At 58.3% G+C, this 21,289-nt stretch overlaps 2 protein-coding genes across 6 annotated transcripts; both read left to right on the plus strand.

The window, feature by feature from the left end:
• Window positions 1–6: 6 nt before the first annotated feature.
• On the plus strand, window positions 7–8,871 carry LOC309329590 (histone-lysine N-methyltransferase EHMT2-like). Of its 4 annotated transcripts, none has more exons than XM_081840518.1 (13): window positions 7–85; window positions 466–509; window positions 815–934; window positions 1,132–1,236; window positions 3,041–3,195; window positions 5,142–5,291; window positions 5,390–5,537; window positions 6,135–6,212; window positions 6,307–6,428; window positions 7,568–7,654; window positions 7,750–7,828; window positions 7,930–8,096; window positions 8,571–8,871. In XM_081840518.1, exons 1-13 carry the CDS (start codon window positions 73–75, stop codon window positions 8,815–8,817), a joined length of 1,515 nt encoding a protein of 504 aa, XP_081696644.1. In that variant the 5' UTR covers window positions 7–72; the 3' UTR covers window positions 8,818–8,871. The 4 variants fall into 4 exon arrangements, 3 of the variants coding, with proteins under 3 accessions (XP_081696644.1, XP_081696643.1, XP_081696645.1); XR_014151202.1 differs by lacking the exon at window positions 7–85 and adding an exon at window positions 109–204 and having other exon boundaries at window positions 7,930–8,218; window positions 8,571–8,706; XM_081840517.1 differs by lacking the exon at window positions 7–85 and adding an exon at window positions 109–204.
• Window positions 8,872–9,390: 519 nt separating this feature from the next.
• RGS11 (regulator of G protein signaling 11) lies at window positions 9,391–20,867 on the plus strand. 2 transcript variants are annotated; one of them, XM_081839880.1, is made up of 17 exons: window positions 9,391–9,477; window positions 9,640–9,736; window positions 10,002–10,052; window positions 10,181–10,287; window positions 10,798–10,849; window positions 10,981–11,039; window positions 11,144–11,220; window positions 11,324–11,405; window positions 12,892–12,960; window positions 15,066–15,095; window positions 16,003–16,064; window positions 17,346–17,459; window positions 17,645–17,760; window positions 18,305–18,392; window positions 19,597–19,735; window positions 19,834–19,916; window positions 20,036–20,867. In XM_081839880.1, exons 1-17 carry the CDS (start codon window positions 9,415–9,417, stop codon window positions 20,187–20,189), a joined length of 1,443 nt encoding a protein of 480 aa, XP_081696006.1. In that variant the 5' UTR covers window positions 9,391–9,414; the 3' UTR covers window positions 20,190–20,867. The 2 variants fall into 2 exon arrangements, with proteins under 2 accessions (XP_081696006.1, XP_081696007.1); XM_081839881.1 differs by having other exon boundaries at window positions 15,072–15,095.
• The last annotated feature ends 422 nt before the right edge of the window (window positions 20,868–21,289 follow it).

The raw sequence follows: 21,289 nt of genomic DNA on the forward strand, positions 1-21,289 counted from the left end.
AATGCCCGCCCTGCTCCAGGCATTGTTTGAATTCCACCCCAACGGCTGCTGCCCACGCAGAGTGGCACTGCCATGGGGCTCAGCGGTGAGGCAGGCTTGGTGGGGAGGGGTTGGAAATGGGAATCTTGGCACAGAGTGGGGGGCTTATTCTCTGGGCGGGGGGAGCAAAGGAAACTGAGGAACATAGTGAGCGGCCTCCAAGAAGTGTGTGTTTCTCAAGTGCTCGCCCCCCAATGTAGGAACCAACTCCTATTGGTCAAGGTCCCTTTGGCCTCCCCAATAACATATTTGAGGGGGCCAGACCCCTCCCCAAAGTTGATGGGCATTGCCATTCAAATGGTGCACATGCAATGCATCTTGTGATTGATTATATTGGACGGGGCTTATCCCCCCCAAATTTTATTCAACTTTGCACCCCAGCCAGCATCAAGCTAACTGCATGTTGTATTAACCCTTTCCCCACAGAGAGTAGAGGTTTGGGGCTTGGCGAAGCCCCCTCTGAAAGACAGGTAAGGAATGCTTCTGGGCAGAGACCCCCTTGGGGTGCTTGCTGACGTCCCTGATGGGGGGCTTCCTCCCTCCCCACATTGCTGGGCAAGAGGGGAGCCTCCATCTCCCTGACCCATGGCCGTCTGCTCCATTGCCCAGCAAAGCAGATTCTCCAGGTCTCTGGCCTTGACCCTCTGTGAGGAGGAGAAGGGGTCCCGCAGACTCCCTTGGGCTGGGCCACTCTCAGCCAGGAGGACCCGTTTGTGGGGAGGGCCAGGGCAGGGGGGCAGAGGCTGCTTGGAGACCGGTTGCTTCCTGCCTGCAGGTGGATGAGGAGGATGAGGTGGTGGCCACAGACCCCCTTTTGCACATGGAGGCCAGGAAGGGCCACTGCGACACGGCCCGCCAGCTCCTTGCCCAGGACCCAGAGGCCCTCAACAGCCAGGTAGGTCCGCCAGCGGCTGCAGAGGATGGGTTGGAGGGCCCCCTGCCCTACAGGCTGTGGTGGACCCCCTTCCCTTGGTGGGAGGGCTGGGATGTGCCTGTGATGGGGGGAGATGACTCCTTGCCCCCCTCCAAGGCCCCTCGCCTGCACAAGGCCCGCCCCACGGCTGCTCTCTTGGCTTCCCCCTTGCTCTCCAGGACGCCAGTGGCCGGACGCCCCTTTTCTGGGCCACGGAGTACAGACACGAGAGCCTGGTGGAGCTCCTGCTGGCCCACGGAGCAGACCCAGCTGTGCGGGATCACGTGAGGAATTCGCCCTCCGATTGCGCTGCGAGGCTGGACCCCTGGGGGGGGGAGGAATGAATTGGGGTGGGGGTATTCACTCCCTATTGCACACCCAGACAGAAGACCAGTTGGGAGCAGTGATGGACCTACAATTTGGGGGCCCTGAAGCTTAAGCTGCTATGGAGGCCCCTTCGCAACCAGAAGGAGGTCTGTTAGAAGGGGGGGGGGGGGAGAATTACATGAGCCACAGCAGAGCAGCCAACTTTCCCCTTCCTTCCTCCCTTACAACATCTGTGCTACTTACTCTATTTTCTATATTTTTTTATTAATTTTCAACATATTATTTTCAACAATAATTAAACATATTTTGAACATCTTATACATTTAATTTTTTTGGACTTCCATCAATCTCATCTGAAAATTTTCCAATCTAATCACTAAATATACATTTCTCACTTCCGCAATTACTTTTAACTCATAACTAACAGTTACAGATAGGTAGCCGTGTTGGTCTGCCATAGTCAAAACAAAATAAAAAAATTCCTTCCAGTAGCACCTTAAAGACCAACTAAGTAAAGTGTGCATGCACACGAAAGCTCATACCAAGAACTAACTTAGTTGGTCTTTAAGGTGCTACTGGAAGGATTTTTTTTATTTTGTTTTGCTCATAACTAACATCACTATTCTTTCTCTAATTTGCAATGCTTCATACATTTCTCCTTACAAAACTTCTTGTGGACCTACTAGCGTAATTTGTTGATTACAGTTGCTCTTCAAATAAAACGTATATTTCTTCCAATCTGCTGTAAATCTCTGGTCCCGCAGGTTTCGAATCCTTCCTGTCATTTTATCTAATTCTGCATAATCCATTAATTTTGTCTGCCATTCTTCTTTCGTCGGAACTGTGCTCCTTACTCTCAAACTTTGTGTTGGTTGATATATACACAACAAAAAATTAATCAATTTGAGGCAAAGCAATTGGCCTCCATCATGTGGCTCAAATGGGGCCCCCCAAATTAAGCCATGTGGACTAAAGTGGCTTCTGGAGCCCCTCCGGCCCAGAAGCTGAAGCTTTGTTCCTTTCTTAGTAGATCTGCCCTGGTTGGTAGGAAGAGGCCAGAGCTGAGCGGGGAATCTCCAAAGTGGGCTGGGCTGCCAGTGTGGACAAACGGCTCTCACAGGCACACGTTCCCTGCTGGCATACTGCCACGCGATGCCATGGCACTGGCAGGGGTGGAGGAAGGAGTGGGGGGGGCACCCCGGATGTCACCACTGAGAGGGGTGACAAAAGGCCGGGCGGCACTCACCCAAATGGTCCACCCACTGCCTCTTCCTCAGCTGTAGGGCGGCTAAGAGGAGGCAGGCAGACTCCTTGGAGGCCCCATGGAGTGTACTGCCCCAGCTGGCCCCGCTCCTGGGCACATGGCAGGCGCGCTGCCCCAGTCGCCTGATCGGCTTGCTCTGCCCCTGGGCACTGGAGGGGGTGGGCTCTGCCAGCCAGCGAGGAAGCTGGGGGCACCTTGTGGGGCTGACCAAGGAGAGGCTGTGTGTGACTGTGTGTTGCAACCAGAGGCAGGCAGGGAGGCTGCAAGGGAAGGCTGCTGCTCACTTGTGCCAGGCACAGGTCCTCCTAGCTGGAGGATCCTGGGGGCAGTAGGCCGTGGGGGCCCTGGGGTCCACAGACTGCTCCCCTGTGGAGAAAGGCAGCAAACCTTGCAGAGTCACACAACCCCTCGAGGGTGGCCTGGGAGGTGCTTGGCTGAGGGCCCCCCAGCTCAGCTCACCCCATTCTCTCTGCTGCCCACCCCCCTTCCCTCCTTAGGAAGGGAACCTCTGTCTGCACTGGGCAGTGTATGTCGGCAGCCCCTCCATCGCCAGAATGCTGCTGGACGCCGGCTCCGATGTGGATGCGCTGAATGGCCAAGGCGACTCCCCCCTGCACCTGGCGGCCCAGGAGAGGCGCTACGAGTGTCTCGTGTGAGTGAGGGTCTCCCCTGCCCATGTGGGAATGTTGTGGACGGTAGGAGAGGATATATAGATTAAATATTATCCTTCCTCACTCATGCTAGTACATTCCCCTGAATATTGCAGGAAGTTTGTAGATTCATTAGAATCTCTTGAGTTAAGCAATCCAGTCTGGCTTGTCCAGATTGGGTTTGTTCCTGCTAAATTCCCCTTTAATTCCCTCTTAAAAAGAATAAAGACACAACAGTCTTCTCTTAAAAGTAACAAGGAGTTTACTTACATTCAGTTCACAGTATGATCCTGAAGGCAGTCTTTAGCTTGTAGTTACAGAAAAGAGTGTGGGTTTATCCCATATGGGGATTGAGCCCATGCGCTGCTGGCTGAGAGCCAGCAGACAGCAAAAGATATCAAGAGAGCAGCATCAAGAAAAAGATCAAGAGAAAGATGGCTGCATGACCAGCTCTTTTATGGGGTCTCCCGGGGTCACACTCACCTACCTGGTCACACGCAGGGGAAGGATGCTCCAGACAGGTGTGACAGGAAGTCCTCCTGGCACTGGAGTAACACCCCCTTGTGTGTCCACTCTGGGCAAACAGGAAATGTTGTATTTGACTGCTACATCCCACACCCCCTAGCCAGGCCCAGAGCTTGGCTGCGGAGGAGAAGCAGCCATCGCCCAGCAGCTCCCTTGTGCCCTTGGCAAGGAGACGAGAGGTCAGCACCCGCCTCTCCCTTAGCCTGGCTGTGCAGGGTGGGATATTCAAAGAGCAGTGCAGAGGAGACGCTCACGCTTTGCTAGGCTGGCACATGAGAGGCGCTGAATCTCTAGTCTGCTAGAGAGGACTCTGCAGTGAGAGGTGTTCCCGCTGTGCCCTGAGAGGGAGGGGGCCCAGCTCTGTATCTCCTCCAACCTGCCTGGGCTCCTCCTCTCTTTCTTCACTTTGCACCTAGCCAGAACTGTGAGAGCATCTGCTGAGTCTGACCTTCCGCCTTAAAGCATCCTGGATTCCTGCATCCAAAAGGCTCAAAGCAGCCTATCTAAGCTTCCCTTTTAAGCCGCAAAGGAATGACACCCTGCTGAACTCACAAACCTGAGGAAGGAAGGATAATATATAACAAATACCGTATTGGCCTGAATATAAGCCGCACATCTAAAATTCAAGGGGGGGGGGGAGGGAAAAAAAAGACAATACCCGAATATAAGCCGCACTCACACCTGTAAATGGCAGATGTACAAGAAAATCCTGTGGGTACTAGGGAGGACTCGCAAGTGGGTTAAACACCTGTTCATAGCACCGTAAATGCAAATAAAAAAACCAATATTGCACTGTAAAATTCGGGGAAAGCTATGAATGGCATTAGAATTGATTGCACAACAGTCTCAAGCTTGCAAATCGGCAAGAAAACATTTTGACCGTATGTGTGTTTCAGCAGTGATATCGTAAAAGTCAATCTTTGTAAGGTCGCGAATTTAAGGCGCACTTCTAACTTTTCACGGTCGGAATTTGGCAAAAAGAAAGTGCAGCTTATATTCAGGCCAGTACTGTATATCCTCTCCCAGCATCTATGCTCCCCCCAACAGAGAGCAGTGGAGGAGCACAGAGGCAGGCAGGCGGGCGGGCGGGGTCCCAGCCACTCTGAGCCAGGTGGGAAGGATGTGGGGGTCAACCTAGCCGACCCCCAGGGAGTCAGGAGTTGCAGTGGGAGAGGAGGGAGGTCTGGGGCGGGGGGAGCCTGGCTAGAGGAGAAGGCAGCAGGAGGCTTCCACTGGGGGGGGGGGTATGTATGGAGAGAGAGCAAAGGAACCCCCCCCCCGAGGTTCTCCCCGGGGCTCCTGTCTGGGTGGGTGGGGCTGCCACAGCCCTTCTTAGTCCTTCCTTGGTGCTCCAGCATCTGACTGGAGGACTTGGGGGCTCCCCCCCCCAGGGTGCTCAGCTGCCCCTCTTTGCGTCCCACAGCCTGCTTCTTGCCCACGGCGCCAAAGTCTCCCTGAAGAACAGAGCCGGCCGAGTGGCTCTGCAGTGCTGCAAGCTCAGCTCCCCTTCCTGGCGGGCCCTGGAGGCGGCCTCTGCGCAGCCCCCCCACCCGACGGAGAGGCTCCTCTGCAGGTGAGCGGCACCCGGGGCGGCTGGGCTAAGGCGGGTCCCCCTCCCTCCCTCCGACCGGGCTGCAGCTGGGGCTCAAGGGCCGCTCCTGTCGCCCCCAGAGACATCTCCCGGGGCTTTGAGCAAGTCCCCATCCCTTGCGTCAACGGGGTGGACCAGGAACCGGCCCCCGGAGCCTTCCTCTACGTCACGCAGAACTTTGTGTCGGACTCGGCGGTGCTCCCAGCGACGGGCTGGGGCAGAAGTCAGGTGAGGGGCATCGTCCGCCCGCTCCTCTTCTGTGCTCCAGGGTGAATCGGAGGGGCTGAAGTTGCTGGATGGGCAGGGAAGCCCCACCATCAACCCAGACGCCCTACAACTCTGGGGCATCTTCTGAGCAGCCCTCCAGACCAGGGACATTTCGCAGGGCTGCGTTTTGACAGTTCAGGCCTCCTTGTGCTGTTTGAAGGCATCCTCTGCCAACCTGGCGCCCGCCCAAACCCAACAAATAGCATGTTTTGGACGACCCGGGGCTGACAGGGTCTGTCCTCAGAACCCCCTGGAGGGCGCCAGGTTGGCGAATGCTGCAGAGAAGTGATGCTGCTCCTGCTGACGTTGTTTCCGGCACCGGGAGCCTTGAGGATACCCAACCCAGGTGGCTTGAGAGGGAGGGTCTGGCGAGACTCTGCCAGGGCTGGCTCCCTGCAGAGGACCGCCCAAGCAAAATAGTAATAAAAATAAATAATAATGAATTAGGCGTCTGCCAAGCTGGGGATGCAGAGTGCCCTCTGGGGGCCTTGTAGGGGCCTGAGCGTGACCCCCGAATCGCCTTCTCCGGGGCCTGAGCGCCTTGCCTTCTTCTTTCAGCACTGCGAGTGCGCCAGTTCCTGCTCTGCGCCCACCTGCCCGTGTGTCGAGCGCAGCCTGCGCTCCTGGTACACTCCGGTGAGAGCCGCTCCTGCCCTTCCTGGGGTCAGGCGGGGAGGGCAGCCGGAGCCACTGAGGGTCAGCCGGCCGTTTCTCTCCTCTTGTGGTCCAGGATGGCCGGCTGGCACCAGACGCGGCCGGCAGCGCAGCCGAGGCGGGCCCCATCTACGAGTGCCACATGCTTTGCTCCTGCGCCAGCTCCTGCCCCAACCGGGTGGCGCAGAGGGGCCTCAGGTGAGCCCCCTTTCCCTGGGCCAGGGACCTGCGGGCTCCCCGGCCTCCTCAGTTTACCGACTTAATATATAGAGCTGCCCCACAGCAGAAGTGGAGTGCCTTCAGGAAGGCAGTGGGGTGTAGTGGTGAGAGTGTCAGACGAAGACCTGGGAGATCAGAGTTCGAATCCGCACTCTGTCATGAAGCTCACTGGGTCAGTCACAGCCTCTTAGCCGACCTCACAGGGTCGTTGTAGGGATCAAATGAGGAGGAGGGGCATGAACCGTGGACTCCTTAGAGGAAAAGGTGGTAGACAGATGCAATGGATAAACTCAGGCATAGGCAAACTTGGCCCTCCAGATGTTTTGGAACTACAACTCCCATCATCCCTAGCTAACAGGGCCATTGGTCAGGGATGATGGGAATTGTAGTCCCAAAACATCTGGAGGGCTGAGTTTGCCTATGCCTGAATAAGCTCTTCTGCTGAACTGCTTAAGAAAGTTGGAGGGGCCAGCCAGGTGGGCAGGTCAGCAATACCAACCTGGTGCCTAGAGATCTCCATGTGGTAGCAAGTGGCACCCGCGCCCCTCGCAAAATGTGTCCGGTGCCTGGCTAATTTCTACCACTGGGCAGGAGCGCCCACCAGCCTGGGTCAGATGCCTTGGCACCCTCTTCCTTTGCCCCCTGGCCAAATGGCACACGATGGTATCAACGGCCTCTCCTTCCGAGGACGTTCTTATGCAGAGCTTGGATGGCCGCCCATCAGGGGTGAATTGGTTTGGGCTCCCGAATGGCAGGGGGTTGGACTAGATGACCCCTGGTGCCCCCCAATCTCATTCTGGTGCCATTCTGTGATTCTACGAGCAGCCCCTTTCCAGATTCCTGCTTCCGCGAGGGGACCCTTTGTTCTCTTCCATTAAGGAGACGGCGCTTTGCGCGTTCAACCGCTTCCACTTTCATAGGGGCAGAAATACTTGCGAATCGAAGCCCCCCCCCTGGCCACCTTGTCTCTCCCTCCGTGCCAGCCCACCCAAGTCGCCCCCTTAAAAAAACAACCCCGCTTGCCACCCCGCCCTTGGGACTCTTGCTTGCCTGCTTCTCTTCTCGCCCCACAACCCCCCCGCTGCCCGAGGTGGGCCCCAGCACCCTCTCATCCGCAGGACGCAGCTGCAGCTGTACCGGGTGCCAGGCAAGGGCTGGGCAGTGCGCACGATGCAGGAGGTGCCCCGAGGAGCCTTCCTTTGCCAGTAAGTCCCGGGGAAGGGGGGGTGAAGAGAGGGACTGAGTCCAGGCAATCCCCCCCCCAAAAAAAACCTCCTCATGGCCCTTTCCTCCCCGCCAGGTACTTTGGGGAGCTGATTTCCAGCGCCGAGGCTGCCCAGCGAGAGGACGCCGCCTATTCCTTTGTGGTGGACATGCAGGTGACATCTCTGCCTCCACTTGGGGGACGGGAGGGATTTGTGCCCCCCCCTTCCCGGGGGGTGGGGCACTGGAGCTCAGAGATGCCCACCTCTCCCCGCAGGCGGGCCCCGAGTGCTGCCTGGACGGGCGCTTCTACGGCAGCGTGGGCCGCTTCCTGAACCATTCGTGCCAGCCCAACCTGGTGGCTCTGCCGGTGGTCGTGGGGCACGAGATCCCGGGCATCGCCTTCTTCAGCGCCCGGGCCATCCAGGCGGGCGAAGAGCTGGCGTAGGTGGTGCTGCCGGAGAGAAAGGGGGCTGCCGTGGGGTGAAGGGGCCCCCACCTCCATGCCTGCCCCCTGGACTTGCAACCAGCCAGGAGGAGGGGGGCTTCTCGGACTTCAGTCTCAGGTTTGCCCTTGCAAGACTCAGCCGGGAGGAGGCGCTGCTTGGAGCCAAGCCACTTAGCTTCGCCCGTCATTGGCTCTGGCGCCACCTGCTGGTGGCCTCCCGGGGGCTTCAGCCACTCCCGAATGGGCGCCTGGCAACCGCAGGAGACGTGACTCTCTGCCTGCTCCGCTCCTGATATCCCACCCCTCTTGAACAGAGCAGCACTTTGGCTGCAGCAGCTGGGGTGGCGAGAGCCGGTCCCGGAGCGTCCTCTGATCTCCTGCCGGATTGGGGGCGGAGGGAGGGGCCCAGTTTGCCCCCGGCGAGGAGCGGGCGCCCCGTCTTCACTCGGCGGCGTTTCTGCCCCTCGCAGGTTCGACTACGGCGAGCGCTTCTGGGAGGCGAAGGGTCGCCGCTGGGCTTGCCTGTGCAAGTCGCCCGGCTGCAGATACCGGCCGTCGAGGGAAGGGCCAACCGCAGACGCCGCCGCGGGAGACCCCGGCCTGGGCACCTCCACGTCCTACCCGCTCCGCGGCTTTTCGCGCAAATCCGCGCGGAGCAGCCCGCTGAAGACGGCCCCGCGCCGCTCTGCGCGGCCCCGACGGCGCCCCCTGCGCTAGCCGCGCGGACCCCAGCCCCGTCTCGATCCCTCCCAATAAAGAGCCGAAGCCAGCCGCCTGTCTCGGGCCTGATTGCTGCGTCGGGGGCCGGGTTCCGCAGGGAGAAGTGGGCGAGGGAGCGGAGGCTCCTTCGAACGGAAGAGTCTTGGAACGAGCTTTCTGCAAAAGCTCCCCGAAGTGCAAATGAGGGGCCGGGAAGGATGGCGGCGGCGACCCAAGACGGGAACCTCTCTGCTCTTGTCCGCACCGTCTGGTCCACTCAGCGGTCCGGCCGAGGGAGCCCCCTCCTGGGCCAAAAGGAGGGAAGGGACTCGCCCGCCGGGCTGCTGCTTCTCGCCCCGCACCAGCCCCGCGCACACCTGAAGGAGCCGGACCGGGCGCTTCCCCGGGTTGGCCGCAACCCGCTGCCGCGCTCTGCACGCGCGCAGAGGCACCGGGCGCCAGGTGGAAGGCTGGCGGTGCAGGCCAGCAGGGGGCAGCCGAGAGCCGCCCGGCCTCCGGCCCGACGACGGTGCCCCGCCGCAGAAGCGGCCACTTGGCGCCCCCGCCGCCGCCGCCGCCCGCCTGCAGCAGCCCGGCCGCTCCGGGGCCGCCGCCATGACCATCAGCGCGCTCCGCCCGGGGGGCAGCCCGCGCCTGCAGCTGCCCTGCCTGGCCAAGGTGGGTGGGGGCGGGCGGGCGGGCGGGCGGGGGGCGTCGGAGGCTGCCTTGGGTCTCCGCCGGCCCCGGGGGCGGCGGGGAGGGGGGGTGGGGAGCCCCGGGTCCCCCCGCTGCCCCTCCGGGAGCCAGCGGGTCTGGGTCTGAGCGGCTGCCGCCCCGCAGATGGAGCGCGTGGTGCTGGGCATGCAGGACCCGGACATGGGCATCAAGCTGCGCAGTCAACGCCTCCTGCTCACGGTCATCCCGCACGCCATGACCGGTGAGTGAGTCTCCCCCCCCCCCGAGGGGGCGCCCCGCAGCGCGCCCCGCCGCCCCTCCGGCGCCGCTTCGCCTTCCCGGCAGCGAGCGCGCCTCCCGCGGGGATCTCGGCGGCGGCGGCGGCGGCGGCGGCGCAAAGCTGCCCCTGGATGGAGGGACAGGGAGGGCCGGTCTGAGCCCGGCCGGGGCGCCCCAGCAATGACGGGGCCGGTGGGGGCGGGCGGCGCCGGGCTCCCTGCTGACCGGGGGGCTCGCTCTCCTCGCAGGATACGACATCGTGGAGTGGCTCCTCCAGAAATACGGCCTCTCGGAAGAGGGTGAGTCGCCGCTGCGCAAAGCCTCTGCCGCGCCCCGCGGAGCTGCTGGAGGGCGCGGCTGCGGGCGGGCTGATGGGCCAGGGGGCGGCTGGGCGGGGGGCTGCTCACGACCCTCCTCCTTCCCGCAGAGTCCCTGCACCTGGGCAAGCTGATCGTGAAGCACGGCTACATCTACCCGCTGAAGGAGCCCCGCAGCCTCGCCCTGCGCGTCGACGAGACGCCCTACCGCTTCCAGGTGGGTCGGCCAGCATCTCTGGGGACGGAGGAGGAGGAGGAGGGCGGTCCTTCTCTCAGGCTCCGGGAAGCCTGGGGGCGCAGAGTCGCCGTCTGCATAGGGCAGCCCCCTGCCAGGAGGGCCTTGGGGGTGGAGCAGCGCCGCCTCTGCAGGCCAAAGGGGCTTGGCTGGATCTTGCCCCGCTCCCCCCAATCAGGCCGGGCCGGGTTAAGATCTCTAGAGGCCCTAAGCGCCCCATATAAACTATAATGAACTGCAGAATAGATTTTTGTTTTTCGAAAAGAAACAAAACCTAGAGTCAGATGGAAAAAAAATATTTATTTTTATATACTTTATTTACATATTTTTTTGGGGGGGGGGAGGAGAGGGAACGCCATACTTTTTCTAACTGCAAAGTCCATGGTAAATCCGGCAGTGGGAGATGTCTGTGGTGCCCTCTTTCGATGATGCCCTTGGCAGGTGCTGCTTTCGGCTCATAGTTAATACGGCCTCTCTCTCTGCGCTCCACAGACCCCCTATTTCTGGATGAGCACCAAGTGGCCAGCGACAGACCTGGATTATGGTGAGAGCTGCTTCTCTGGCCCCCCCCAAGAGCCCAGGGAGTCCTAGGAGACCTCTGGGCAGCTTGACCCCAGGCAGTGGGGGAACCCCCAACCAGGTTCCCTGACCAACGGCAGACCTTCCCTTTTCCAGCCATCTACCTGGCCAAGAAGAACATCCGTAAGCAGGGAGAGCTCATTGAGCATGAGAAGGTAAAGGGGGGGCATGGTGGGTGGGGGCAGGGGGGAGGGGGGAGTGCAGCCCCCTCTTCATGCTTCCTGGCTCCCCTCTTCTGGAATGACGGTATCCCCCGCAGGAAGATTACAACCAGCTGCACAAAAGGATCAACCACACCTGGGACTTTGTCGTTATGCAGGCCAGAGAGCAGCTCCGGTGAGTTTGTGGGGGGCAGGAGGAAGTGGCAGCCATGTGGGGCATGGGGCTGGGAAGCCAGAGGCCCTGAAACTCCGTCCTTCCCTCCTCTTGACCCCCCCAGGGCAGCCAAGCAGCGGCGGAAAGGCGACCGGATCGTCATCGAGTGCCAGGAACAGGCCTACTGGCTTGTCAACAGGCCCCCGGTGAGGCGGGGAAGGGGAGGCAGCCCAGCCTGAGAGAGGCTGCTGCCCTTGCAGGAGGCTGCCAGCCCCACTGTTCTCCTTACTTGCAGGGGCACATGGGGGGCAGGGGCTGTGTGCTGCTGTCAGCCAGCCACGCCCACCAGCCCCAGCTTCATGACTGAGCCAGGATTTGAACTCGCATCCCTCCACTACCAGTCCAGCTCTCAGAAGGACACCAGAAGAGGCCTGTAGCCGGACTGCACCAAAGGCCCTTCTAGGCCTGGCAGATGCCTCCTAAGAAGCCCACAAGTGCAGAGCCGTCTTTCCCATAGGGCTTAGTGGTGCGACACGCCAGGGCGCCGGCCTCCCAGGGGCACCCCAGCAAGTGGGGGAGCTGTGCGGCTTTCCCCGCGGCCTCCCTTTTCCCTGCATGCCCGCCAGCTGCGCCCCACCAACCATATGGCCGGCGGGCTCGCAGCTTCCCTCCCACGCCTCTGCGGGGATTGCTCTCCTGCAGCAGCATGGGGGAGAGTTCTGCCCCCCCCCAATGGCTGGCAGTGCGCAGCTACGGCCACCCCAACGCTATCCATGGTAATTTGGGGATGCTGGGCAGATATTTGCACCCCGGTGCCGCATCTGCTAAAGATGGCCCTGCACAAGTGGGGCATGAGCTGAACAGCGCGACCCCTAGCAATTGGTGTTTAGGGGCAGACTGCCCATGAACGGGGAGGGTTTGTATGGCTTTTTGGGATGCAGGTGGCACAGTGGTCTAAACCACTGAGCCTCTTGGGCTTGCTGGTTGGCAGTTTGAGTCCCCATGACTGGGCGAACTCCCATTGCTCTGTCCCAGCTCCTGCCAACCTAACAGTCTGAAAGCACACCAGTGCAAGTAGATAAATAGGTACCGCTGTGGTGGGAAGGTAAACAGCATTTCTGTGTGCTCTGGTTTCCGTCACGGTGTCCCGTTGCACCAGAAGCGGTTTAGTCAAGCTGGCCACATGACCCGGAAAGCTGTCTGTGGACAAACGCCGGCTCCGTCGGCCTGAAAGCAAGATGAGCCCTGCACCCCATAGTCGCCTTTGACTGGTCCTAACCATCCAGGGGTCCTTGACCTATATGGCTGTTATTGCTAATAGGTATCACACGAGCTTATTGGCTCCCTTTCCCAGCCATCTCAGCTGCCGCTCCCCACTGCCCTGTTCTTCTAGCCAGAGTGGCATTGCAGAGGGGATGGCGTGGGCATCTCCTGGGCAGTGAGCTCCTCCTCCTTCTCAAGTGCTGGCCTCCCTTGCCCGGGGGCATTTGGGTCCAGAGCAGAGGAGGCCCCTGAGGCCCCTTCTTGACCCCTCTCACCCCAGGAGGCAGGCCAAGGGTTTATCCTGCACCCCCAGGGCACCTCCAGGTTGGCGGCAGAGCGGGAACTTGGAGCCCCGCTTGCCCGGGCACAGGGTGGGCATCCCGTCCTGGGAGGGAAGGGTAAACTCCAGCCTCTCTCTCCTGCTTGCAGCCTGGCAGCCTGAACGTGATGGAGGGAGGGCCGGAGAGGAGGAACTGCCAGAGCACCCGAGTCCAGCTGGTGAGTGCAGGAGGGGGGGGGTGGCGGATCTGGGGGGCAGTGGAGAGAGATGGGCACACTGCTGGGCCACCCTTGCCCTGGGCTCTGTGCCCCAGCTCTCCCTGGGCAGCTGCTGCAGCTGCATCAGAGCCTCTGGCATGGCTTGCTGGCTCTCAGCAATGCCCCCAGCACACCTGCCTCTTGTTCACCCATGGTGGGGGGCACCCTCTGTGCCAGCCTTACCACCTGCTTTCGCTTGGTGGTAGAGCGATGCCTGCCTCTGGCTTCCTTGCAAGGGGCTCTCTCTGTTCCCTGCTCCTCCGTTGCAGTGGGTGAGTTGCCCAGCCCAGGGTGGGGCAGGAAACCCCCACCTGTGCCTGATCCCACTAGGGGTTCCTCTTTGGTGAGGATGTGCCTCTGTGTTGACTTTTCTCTTTCTGGAAGGTGCCTGTCGCCCTGGCTCCCTTCGCCCCCTCAGGAGCCCCCCCCCGGGCATTGCAGATTATAATATTAATATAATTATTCATACTTCACCTTTTCCCCTAATGGGACTCAAGGCGGTTCACAGATATAAATAAGAACTGCTATAAACCTGGCCGGGGGTGGTGGGGTGGGGAGATGGTTAGAAAACAATTAAACATTGATAGAAGTAAAACAGTATACTGTACTGGCTCGAATATAAGCCGCACCTTTAAAATTCAAGGGGGAAAAAAGAAAAATGCTTGAATACAAGCCGCTCCCTTAAAATTCCACAAGTGCTCACACCCATCCCTTTTTCCGTTTGTCTGTCTCAGCAGCGATCTCACAAAAAATGCCGGTTTTTGTATGGCCATTAATTTAAGCTGCACTTTTAACTTTGCGGTCGGAATTTGGAAAAAAAAAAGTGCGGAATGTCAGTGGGTAAAAATGATGGTAACTGCAGCCAGACAGGTTATAGCCAGTAATTGGGAAAATGCAGAAGAGTTAGGGGTGAACCAATGGAGGAAAAAACTGAGTAATATTATAATTTTAGAATATCTAACTGTGAAGATACACAGAATGAAAGGGTTTAAGGTCAGTGAGAAAGAGGAGGATTGGTTTGAGAAGATATTGAATTATTTGGGTAGGTTTGAACAATCTGGGGCAATTAAAAGGTTAAAAGTTAAATCTTGTGTATGGAGGAGTGTTAACGTATATAAAATTGTACATACGGTTGATTTGAATATGTTATTATTGATTATGTATACCCAATGCACCAACCGCCTGGGGGGTTTCACTGTTTGTGTTTTGGTTGTTGGTAAAAAATTAAAAAATTAAACACTATATATATATATATATTTGGGCCGATACGGTACATATAATAAATTCTATGGAAACCCTGCAAATAATGGCAATAGCAGCAGCCAGCACCAGTCTCTTCCTCAAAAGCAGACAGTTCCCCCAAACCTGAGGGAGCAAGGAGGACAGTGAGGAGGGAGCCAGCTGGGCTTCCCTAGGCAGGGAGTTCCAAAGTTGCCTGGGAGGAGCCACCACCGAGAAGGCCCTCCTTGCATCCCCACCAAGAAGGGCTGCGAGGGGGGGGAACGATGATGACTGAAGGAAGGGCCTCCCCCTTTGTGTGCGGACTGCCCCCCTCGTCCCTGTACTGGGGGAGGGTCGGGCTGCGTCCGTCTCTCTGTCTCACATTGCTCTGTCTGCCTGTGCTCCCCCTCCCTCCCTCCCCCTCCCTACTGACCACTGGGGTCTGTTTTCTTCTCTTCTGTCTGCCGCTTTGTCCGTCTGTCCGTCCACGTAAGTCACTAACACGGCCATGTAACTAACTCGCTGTTTGCCGCTGGGATGGGGGGGGCGGGGGCTCAGCTTGCTGGTGGGTGGGAAGGGTCCCTTAGCCCCATTCTGCCTTTTGAGTGGGTGGGAGGAGGGGGGCCCCCCATCGGGAGAGGTCTGAGCCTGGCGCTTTGCCCTCTTGCTTCAACTCTGGACATCTCTAGTTAAAGGGAGTTGGGGGGCAGGGGAGGGAAAAGCCAGTGGGGGGGGGGAAGCAGCAACCCTGGAGTCTGACCCTCTCTGAGAAGATGAGGGGGGCAGCGAGGCAAAGCCAGCCCCTGAGATTTGCTCACCTCTTTCTATCCCTCTTCCCTTTTCAGGAAAAGAATACGGATTATTACAAACGGGAGGTGAGTTTATTGGGGGGGGGCTGAAGGGATACAGGAATCACAGAATTGTAGAGTTGGAAGGGACCCCCAGCGTCTCCTTGTCCCACCCCCTGCAATGGAGGAATCTCAGCTAAAGCATCCCTGACATTCAACCTCTGCTTAAAATCTCCAAGGAAGGGGAGTTGAACACCTTCAGAATCTCCTTATAACTTGAAGCCATTCTTTTGGGTCCTACCCTCCAGAGTAGGAGAAAACAAGCTGGCTCTATCTTCCAGAGGACAGTAGTAGTAGTAGTAGTAGTAGTAGTAGTAGTAGTAATAATAATAAAATTATTCTTTAACCCCGCCCATCTGGCTGGGTTTCCACAGCCACTGTGGGCGGCTCCCAACAGAATATTCAAAATAGAATCAAACATTAAAATCTTCCCTAAACAGGGCTGCCTTCAGATGGCTTCTGAAAGTCATATAGTTGTTTATTTCCTTGACATCTGATGGGAAGGCATTCCACAGGGCGGGCGCCACCACCAAGAAGGCCCTCTGCCTGGTTCCCTCTAACTTCACTTCTCGCAGGGAGGGAACCGCCAGAAGACCCTCGGATCTGGACCTCAGTGGCCAGGCTGAATGATGGGGGTGGAGACGCCGTGTTCCAGACTTGGTCTGGGGAACATGGGAGGGTTTTGTTTCCTTCCTGGTTTGCCCAGTCAGGCCTGCAGCTCCTTCTGGGGGTCGGGGGGAGACCCTCCTTACCTCTTGAAGGGTTAATGTGGGAGGCAGGTGGGTCAAGTTCTCGGTGGGCCAAGAGCAACGCAGATCAAGATCAGGAGGTGCCCTTTCCTGCCTCCGTTGAGGCTGCTGCTGAGATGCCTTGGGCCAGCTGGAGGGGGTTGCAGGCAGCTCCTTGACCCCCCCCCCCGTTCTCTTGGACGCAGATCCGCTACTGCCACGCCGCCATGGTCAGGACAAGGGTCAAGTCTTCCGTCTGCCTGGAAGGGTGAGTGGCAGCGGCAGGGCTGCCAGCCGGCCAGGGGCTTCCAGGGGCAGGTGGGGCTCACCTGGGGCTCTGCAGGTGGAACAACAATGGGTCCAGCTGGTGGCACCCACGGGCCACTTTCCCCCAGGAGGACGAGGAACCAGGAAGGAGCAATCTTTGGGTTCCTTCAGTGAACCAGCTACAAATCCACCTCACAGTTGCCTCCTCCAGGCCACATTTTGCCAGTTGCGGTTCCAGTCCTCAGGCTTACAATCTAAAAGGCAGGGGGCAAGGGGTGGGGGGTGGGGAGAACAAGGACCAGGGCCAGATTGAGGTTTGATGAGGCCCTAGTAATGGGGCCCTTGATATGTCCAGCTGTCCTTTGTCAACAACAATTTGTCGCTGTTGTTTTGTGTTGAATATAATGCTATATGGTAATTTATGGACCTCATAGGTATCTAAAATAGGGACGCGGGTGGCGTTGTGGGTTAAACCACAGAGCCTAGGGCTTGCCGATCAGAAGGTTGGCTGTTCGAATCCCAGCGACGGGATGAGCTCCCATTGCTCTTTCCCAGCTCCTGCCCACCTAGCAGTCCGAAAGCACGTCAAAGTGCAAGTAGATAAATAGGTACCGCTGTGGTGGGAAGGTAAACGGTGTTTCCGTGCGCTGCTGTGGTTCGCCAGAATAGGCTTAGTCCTGCTGGCCACATGACCCTGAAGATGTATGCTGGCTCCCTCGGCCAATAAAGCAAGATGAGCACCGCAACCCCAGAGTCAGGGGTCCCTTTACCTTTACCTAGGTATCTAAAGCCATTTGTACATGCAGAATGTAGGCACCCTATATATAGAAAGGAGCAAAGCAGTGATATTTTAGGGAGCAGGCGGGGCCCGTGACTTACATCAGAGGAGCCTACACAACACAAAACACTCTTGCTGTATGTAGGTTTTATTTTATTTGTTTTTTATCTTATATTTTGGAATTGTACATCCAGTTTTTTCCTCTTTAAATTTTTTTGGGGCCCCCAAGAGAGTGGGGCTCTAGCTCTAGCGTGTTTAGCTTATGATAATGATTGAGAGGTGGGGTGGGGTGGGGGCGGGGAGCAGGGTTCTGCCCATTCCTTGGTTCCACAGCCTTACTGGGTGATGTGAGTTGCCTATTTCATACGTGTTTCTTCTTTGGGGGGGGGGTCCTTGCATCTCTCTGCCTGTTACTCCCAGGGTGGGCTTAGCCCCTTTGCTGTTCCTGGCAGCAGAGAAGGCCCCCACTGACTCCCCACCCCCCACCTCCTGCTGCCTCTGCAGGTACCTCAAGTTCAACGAGCAATACGTGCCGCACGATCCCATCATGTCCGGCTGCCTCCCCAGTAATCCCTGGATCACAGACGACACCACCTACTGGGCCATGAACGCCCCCACGTAAGTGCATTGCCCCCAATTGGTGGAGGCGCCCCCGATGCCTGCCCGGCCCCCTCCTTGCCAGCGTCTGTGCTGTGCCCCCCTTGCCTGCCTCCCCACCTCTCTCTTTGGGGAAAGGCCCCTTGGCTTTCAGGGTCCCTCAGGGCTTGCATTACACCCTGCCCCCCCCCCCCGCTTGCCTGCAGGGTGACAGCCCCCACCAAGCTGCGAGTGGAGCGCTGGAGCTTTGGCTTCAGTGAGCTGATTGGGGACAGCCTGGGCCGGGTGCAGCTCCTGGAGTTCCTCAAGAAGGAGTTCAGTGGTAGGTCCAGCTTTAATAATAATAATAATAATCGATTTATTTATACCCCACCAATCTGGATGGGTTTCCCCAGCCACTCTGGACGGCTTCCAACAAAATATTAAAAATGCAATAAAACATCAGACATTAAAAACTTCCCTAAACAGGACTGCCTTCAGCTGTCTTCTAAAAGTCAGATAGTTGTTTATTTCTTTGACATCTGATGGGAGGGCGTTCCACAGGGCGGGCACCACTACCAAGAAGGCCCTCTGCCTGGTTCCCTGTAACTTGGCTTCTCGCAGCGAGGGAACTGCCAGAAGGCCCTCGGAGCTGGACCCCAGTGTCCGGGCAGAACGCTGGGGGTGGAGATGCTCCTTCAGGTATACAGGGCTGAGGCCATTTAGGGCTTTCAAGGTCAACACCAACACATTGATTTGTGCTCGAAAATGTACTTTTGCCTCTGGGGAGTGCAAGACCAACTTGCCCCCCATCATCCTTTCCCCCTGGGGCCCTCCGCCTCTTCAGCTTCTCCTACCTCTCTCCTCTTCCTCTCCTGCTTCTCCAGCTGAGAACCTGAGCTTCTGGGAGGCCTGCGAAGAGCTGCGCTACGGAGAGCAGGCCCGGATCGAGGAGATTGTGGACTCCATCTACCAGTAAGCGCCTTGCTCTCCTCCCCTCGCTGGCTCCCACAGGCCTGGCCTGCATGGCCGGCCCAAGGCATTTTGCTGCCCGAAGCCGAGGGCGAGAAGCAGCCTCCTCCCTGTCCCGTTCCATGCGCGAAATCTACGCGGACCCTCGGATCTTGTTTCTGCCTCCTCTGCTGCACCCCAAAAGGCAGCGGCTGAGTTTAGTGGGCGCAGGATGGGTTGCAAAGCACTCGCCCACCCAGAGCTCCCTGCGCTTGCTGGTCTTCAATCTTGGCCGCCCGAGGTAGCAACTGCCTCATGATAGGGCCGGCCCAGGATGGCCTCTCACCATAGGGGGCTCCAATGGGGCTGTTTGGCACTTCTCCAGAGCCTTTGCCTCTCCCTTCCTCTCAGCCCCAAGGGAACCTGGATCTCCAAGCCAGGCTGGGTTTCCCAGACCCCACACAGGCGCTTCTGCTCAGCGCCCACCTGTAGCGTTCCCAAAGCAAGGAAGGATTGGACTCGGATTAATAAAATACACATGAGGCTTGACCAGCAAGACTCTGGGAGGGGTGCCAATAATAATAATCCTCTCCATCCCTCGGCCCAGGTCGTTTTATGCACAAAAGAACTTTTTATGCAGTGTTCATAAGAACCAATAAGATTTCCTCTGAGCATTTCAAAACCCCCACGTGGGGACAAAGTTGAAAGTTAAAACTACAAAGAAACTATTTCTTACTTGAGCCTGCATAGTAGTCCAGAGTAAATAAAATAAGAATAAAAGGAGGAATGCATTCAGCAAAACCCCGGTGGTAATAAACAGGAGAGGCAGGATTTAACATCTCCTTGTGAACTCTCTTCCTGGCCCTTAAGATCTATCTAAAGATTAACAAACTACATCAAAGTAACCTATTAACTTTATGTACTGAGGATGCCTGATGAAGCAACTGGCCTGTGTTTCAGAATGCTTACACGTGCCTGTCAGGCGTAGAGAAAGCAAATGGCAGAGGTGGAGAGGCTTGTGGGATTCGATCAGAAACTATTGTCAACGAATCAAACCCAGTCAACGCAATGCTTTCGTCGCGGACACAATGGCTTGCTTCATTTTTCATGATTCCTCATAGCAATCCCACCTGACCCCCCACACTCTGGATATTTGCACCCCTACATCCACCCATGCCAGGAGCTCTCTGCCCCCTCCCCATGCCAAGGCAGCTCTTGCTCCCTCCAGGCAGTTCCTGGCCCCCGGGGCCACCCGCTGGGTGAACATCGACAGCAAGACGATGGAGAGGACTCTGGAAGGCATTAAGACCCCCCACCGCTACGTCATGGATGACGCCCAAATGCACATCTACATGCTGATGAAGAAGGTGCGGAGCAATCCTGGGGGTGGGTGCTCAGGGCTGGGGCTGCCTTGGCCGTCGTCGCCCCACCCAGTCACCCCAAAGCTCTCCCCCTTCCCTGCTAGGACTCCTACCCTCGCTTCCTGAAGTCCGATCTCTACAAGAACCTGCTGGCGGAGGCTATCATCCCCCCGGAGACAAAAAAGCGGTGAGCGGATGGGGAGGGGGCCCACAAGTGCCCCCCACTTCAGGGAGGGTGCTGGCGTGGGGTTGTGGGGAGATTGCCTCTCTGCAGTGTCAGACCGGATCCTTCCTCTCCCCCCGCAGGGTCTTTCCTTTCATGCGGAAGCAGCGCCACTCCAGCCCCAGTCCTGCCCTGCTGCCCCCCCAGGGGGACCATGAGGCAAAGGCCGAAGACAAGAGCAAAGCGGGGCCGCCCGCCCCGGTGGAGGAGGGGGGCGAAGAGGACGGCGGCACCTAGGACCCCCCTCAATTCCCCTTGCCATCCACACACAGGCAGGAGAAAGGCCTGCCTTTGCCCCCCCCCCAGACAAGCACTGCTGAGTCGCCTGGACGTCCCTCGACTGATGCTCATAACTGACCTTCCTGTATCCCCCCCCCCACTGGAAAGAAGCCATATGATGCAGGAGCCCAGCACAGACGCATCACCTCCTCTGCCTTATCTGCTTCTTGGAGCACTGCCCCCCCGACACTGTCTTGCCTCAGGAATTGCCCCCCTCCCTGCCTAGAGCACCCACCTGCTCCCAGCCCCCCTCCTTCAGCTGAGCAGCGTTCCTTGCCCCCCTCCCTCCCATGCACAACTGACTCAGGCTGTCCCTAAAACCCCAGAGGTGGAAGGCCTTGTGTGTGCCCCCCCCCCACGGGTCCTCCAGTGGTTTGTGAGGGATGCCACCCCTGGCCAGGCCTCCAGATGGGTCCCAGAGCAGGGTGGGGGTGTCCTTTGCTCCCGCAGCTGCCCGAGGGGAGGGGGCAGTGCAAGGCCAGAAGGGCCGGGCTTTCTTCTGCTCTGCCCCCCCCCGCACCCACTCAGCCCTCCAGATGTCTTCCAGCACCTGTCCGGTGTGTGAAGGAGGTTGCAGGTGCTACAAGATCTGTTCTGCAAAGATGGAATCCAATAAAAACCTGTTGGAACAGCAGAGCTGTCTGGGGGCTGCTCAGTTTTTCTTCCTTTCTCCACCCAAAGAACTGGGGCGGGGGGGGGGCATTTGCAGTCAACAGGGAGAAAGGGGTGGGGGTGGGGGCCAGGGGAGCAAAAGCTTCTCATTCTGGAACCTCCGAGGTGTCTTTCCTTCCCCAAAGGGGGTGGTGGGGGTTTGAGCAGAGGGAGGGGGCAGCCATGTGTGGGGCAGGGAAGATGCCTGGCTTCAGGCAGCTGCAAGAAGTGGGGCGGCCTGCCTAGACTGCCTGCAATGGGGGGGGGGAGCAGCGGATGAGACCCCCACAGTGCCATTCCTGCGTTGCAGGGGCTGGGCTGGATGACCCTTGTGGGTGGGTGGGGGGTCCCTTCCAACTCTTCTTCTTCATAGAGTTTGTATACTGCCCTATACTCGGGGGTCTCAG

This window comes from Podarcis erhardii (assembly GCF_964252035.2).
Source record: "Podarcis erhardii genome assembly, chromosome: 14".
NCBI lineage: Eukaryota > Metazoa > Chordata > Lepidosauria > Squamata > Lacertidae > Podarcis > Podarcis erhardii.

Bases quoted from the DNA above. Each gene is read 5' to 3' on its own strand.
- LOC309329590 (XM_081840517.1), top strand. From the start codon at position 117: ATGGGAATCTTGGCACAGAGTGGGGGGCTTATTCTCTGGGCGGGGGGA. The intron at 6,429-7,567 runs GTGAGCCCCCTT...TCTCATCCGCAG, and splicing joins GTGGCGCAGAGGGGCCTCAG to GACGCAGCTGCAGCTGTACC. The intron at 7,655-7,749 runs GTAAGTCCCGGG...CCTCCCCGCCAG, and splicing joins CGAGGAGCCTTCCTTTGCCA to GTACTTTGGGGAGCTGATTT.
- RGS11 (XM_081839880.1), top strand. From the start codon at position 9,415: ATGACCATCAGCGCGCTCCGCCCGGGGGGCAGCCCGCGCCTGCAGCTG. The intron at 11,040-11,143 runs GTAAAGGGGGGG...TATCCCCCGCAG, and splicing joins AGCTCATTGAGCATGAGAAG to GAAGATTACAACCAGCTGCA. The intron at 11,221-11,323 runs GTGAGTTTGTGG...TGACCCCCCCAG, and splicing joins CAGGCCAGAGAGCAGCTCCG to GGCAGCCAAGCAGCGGCGGA.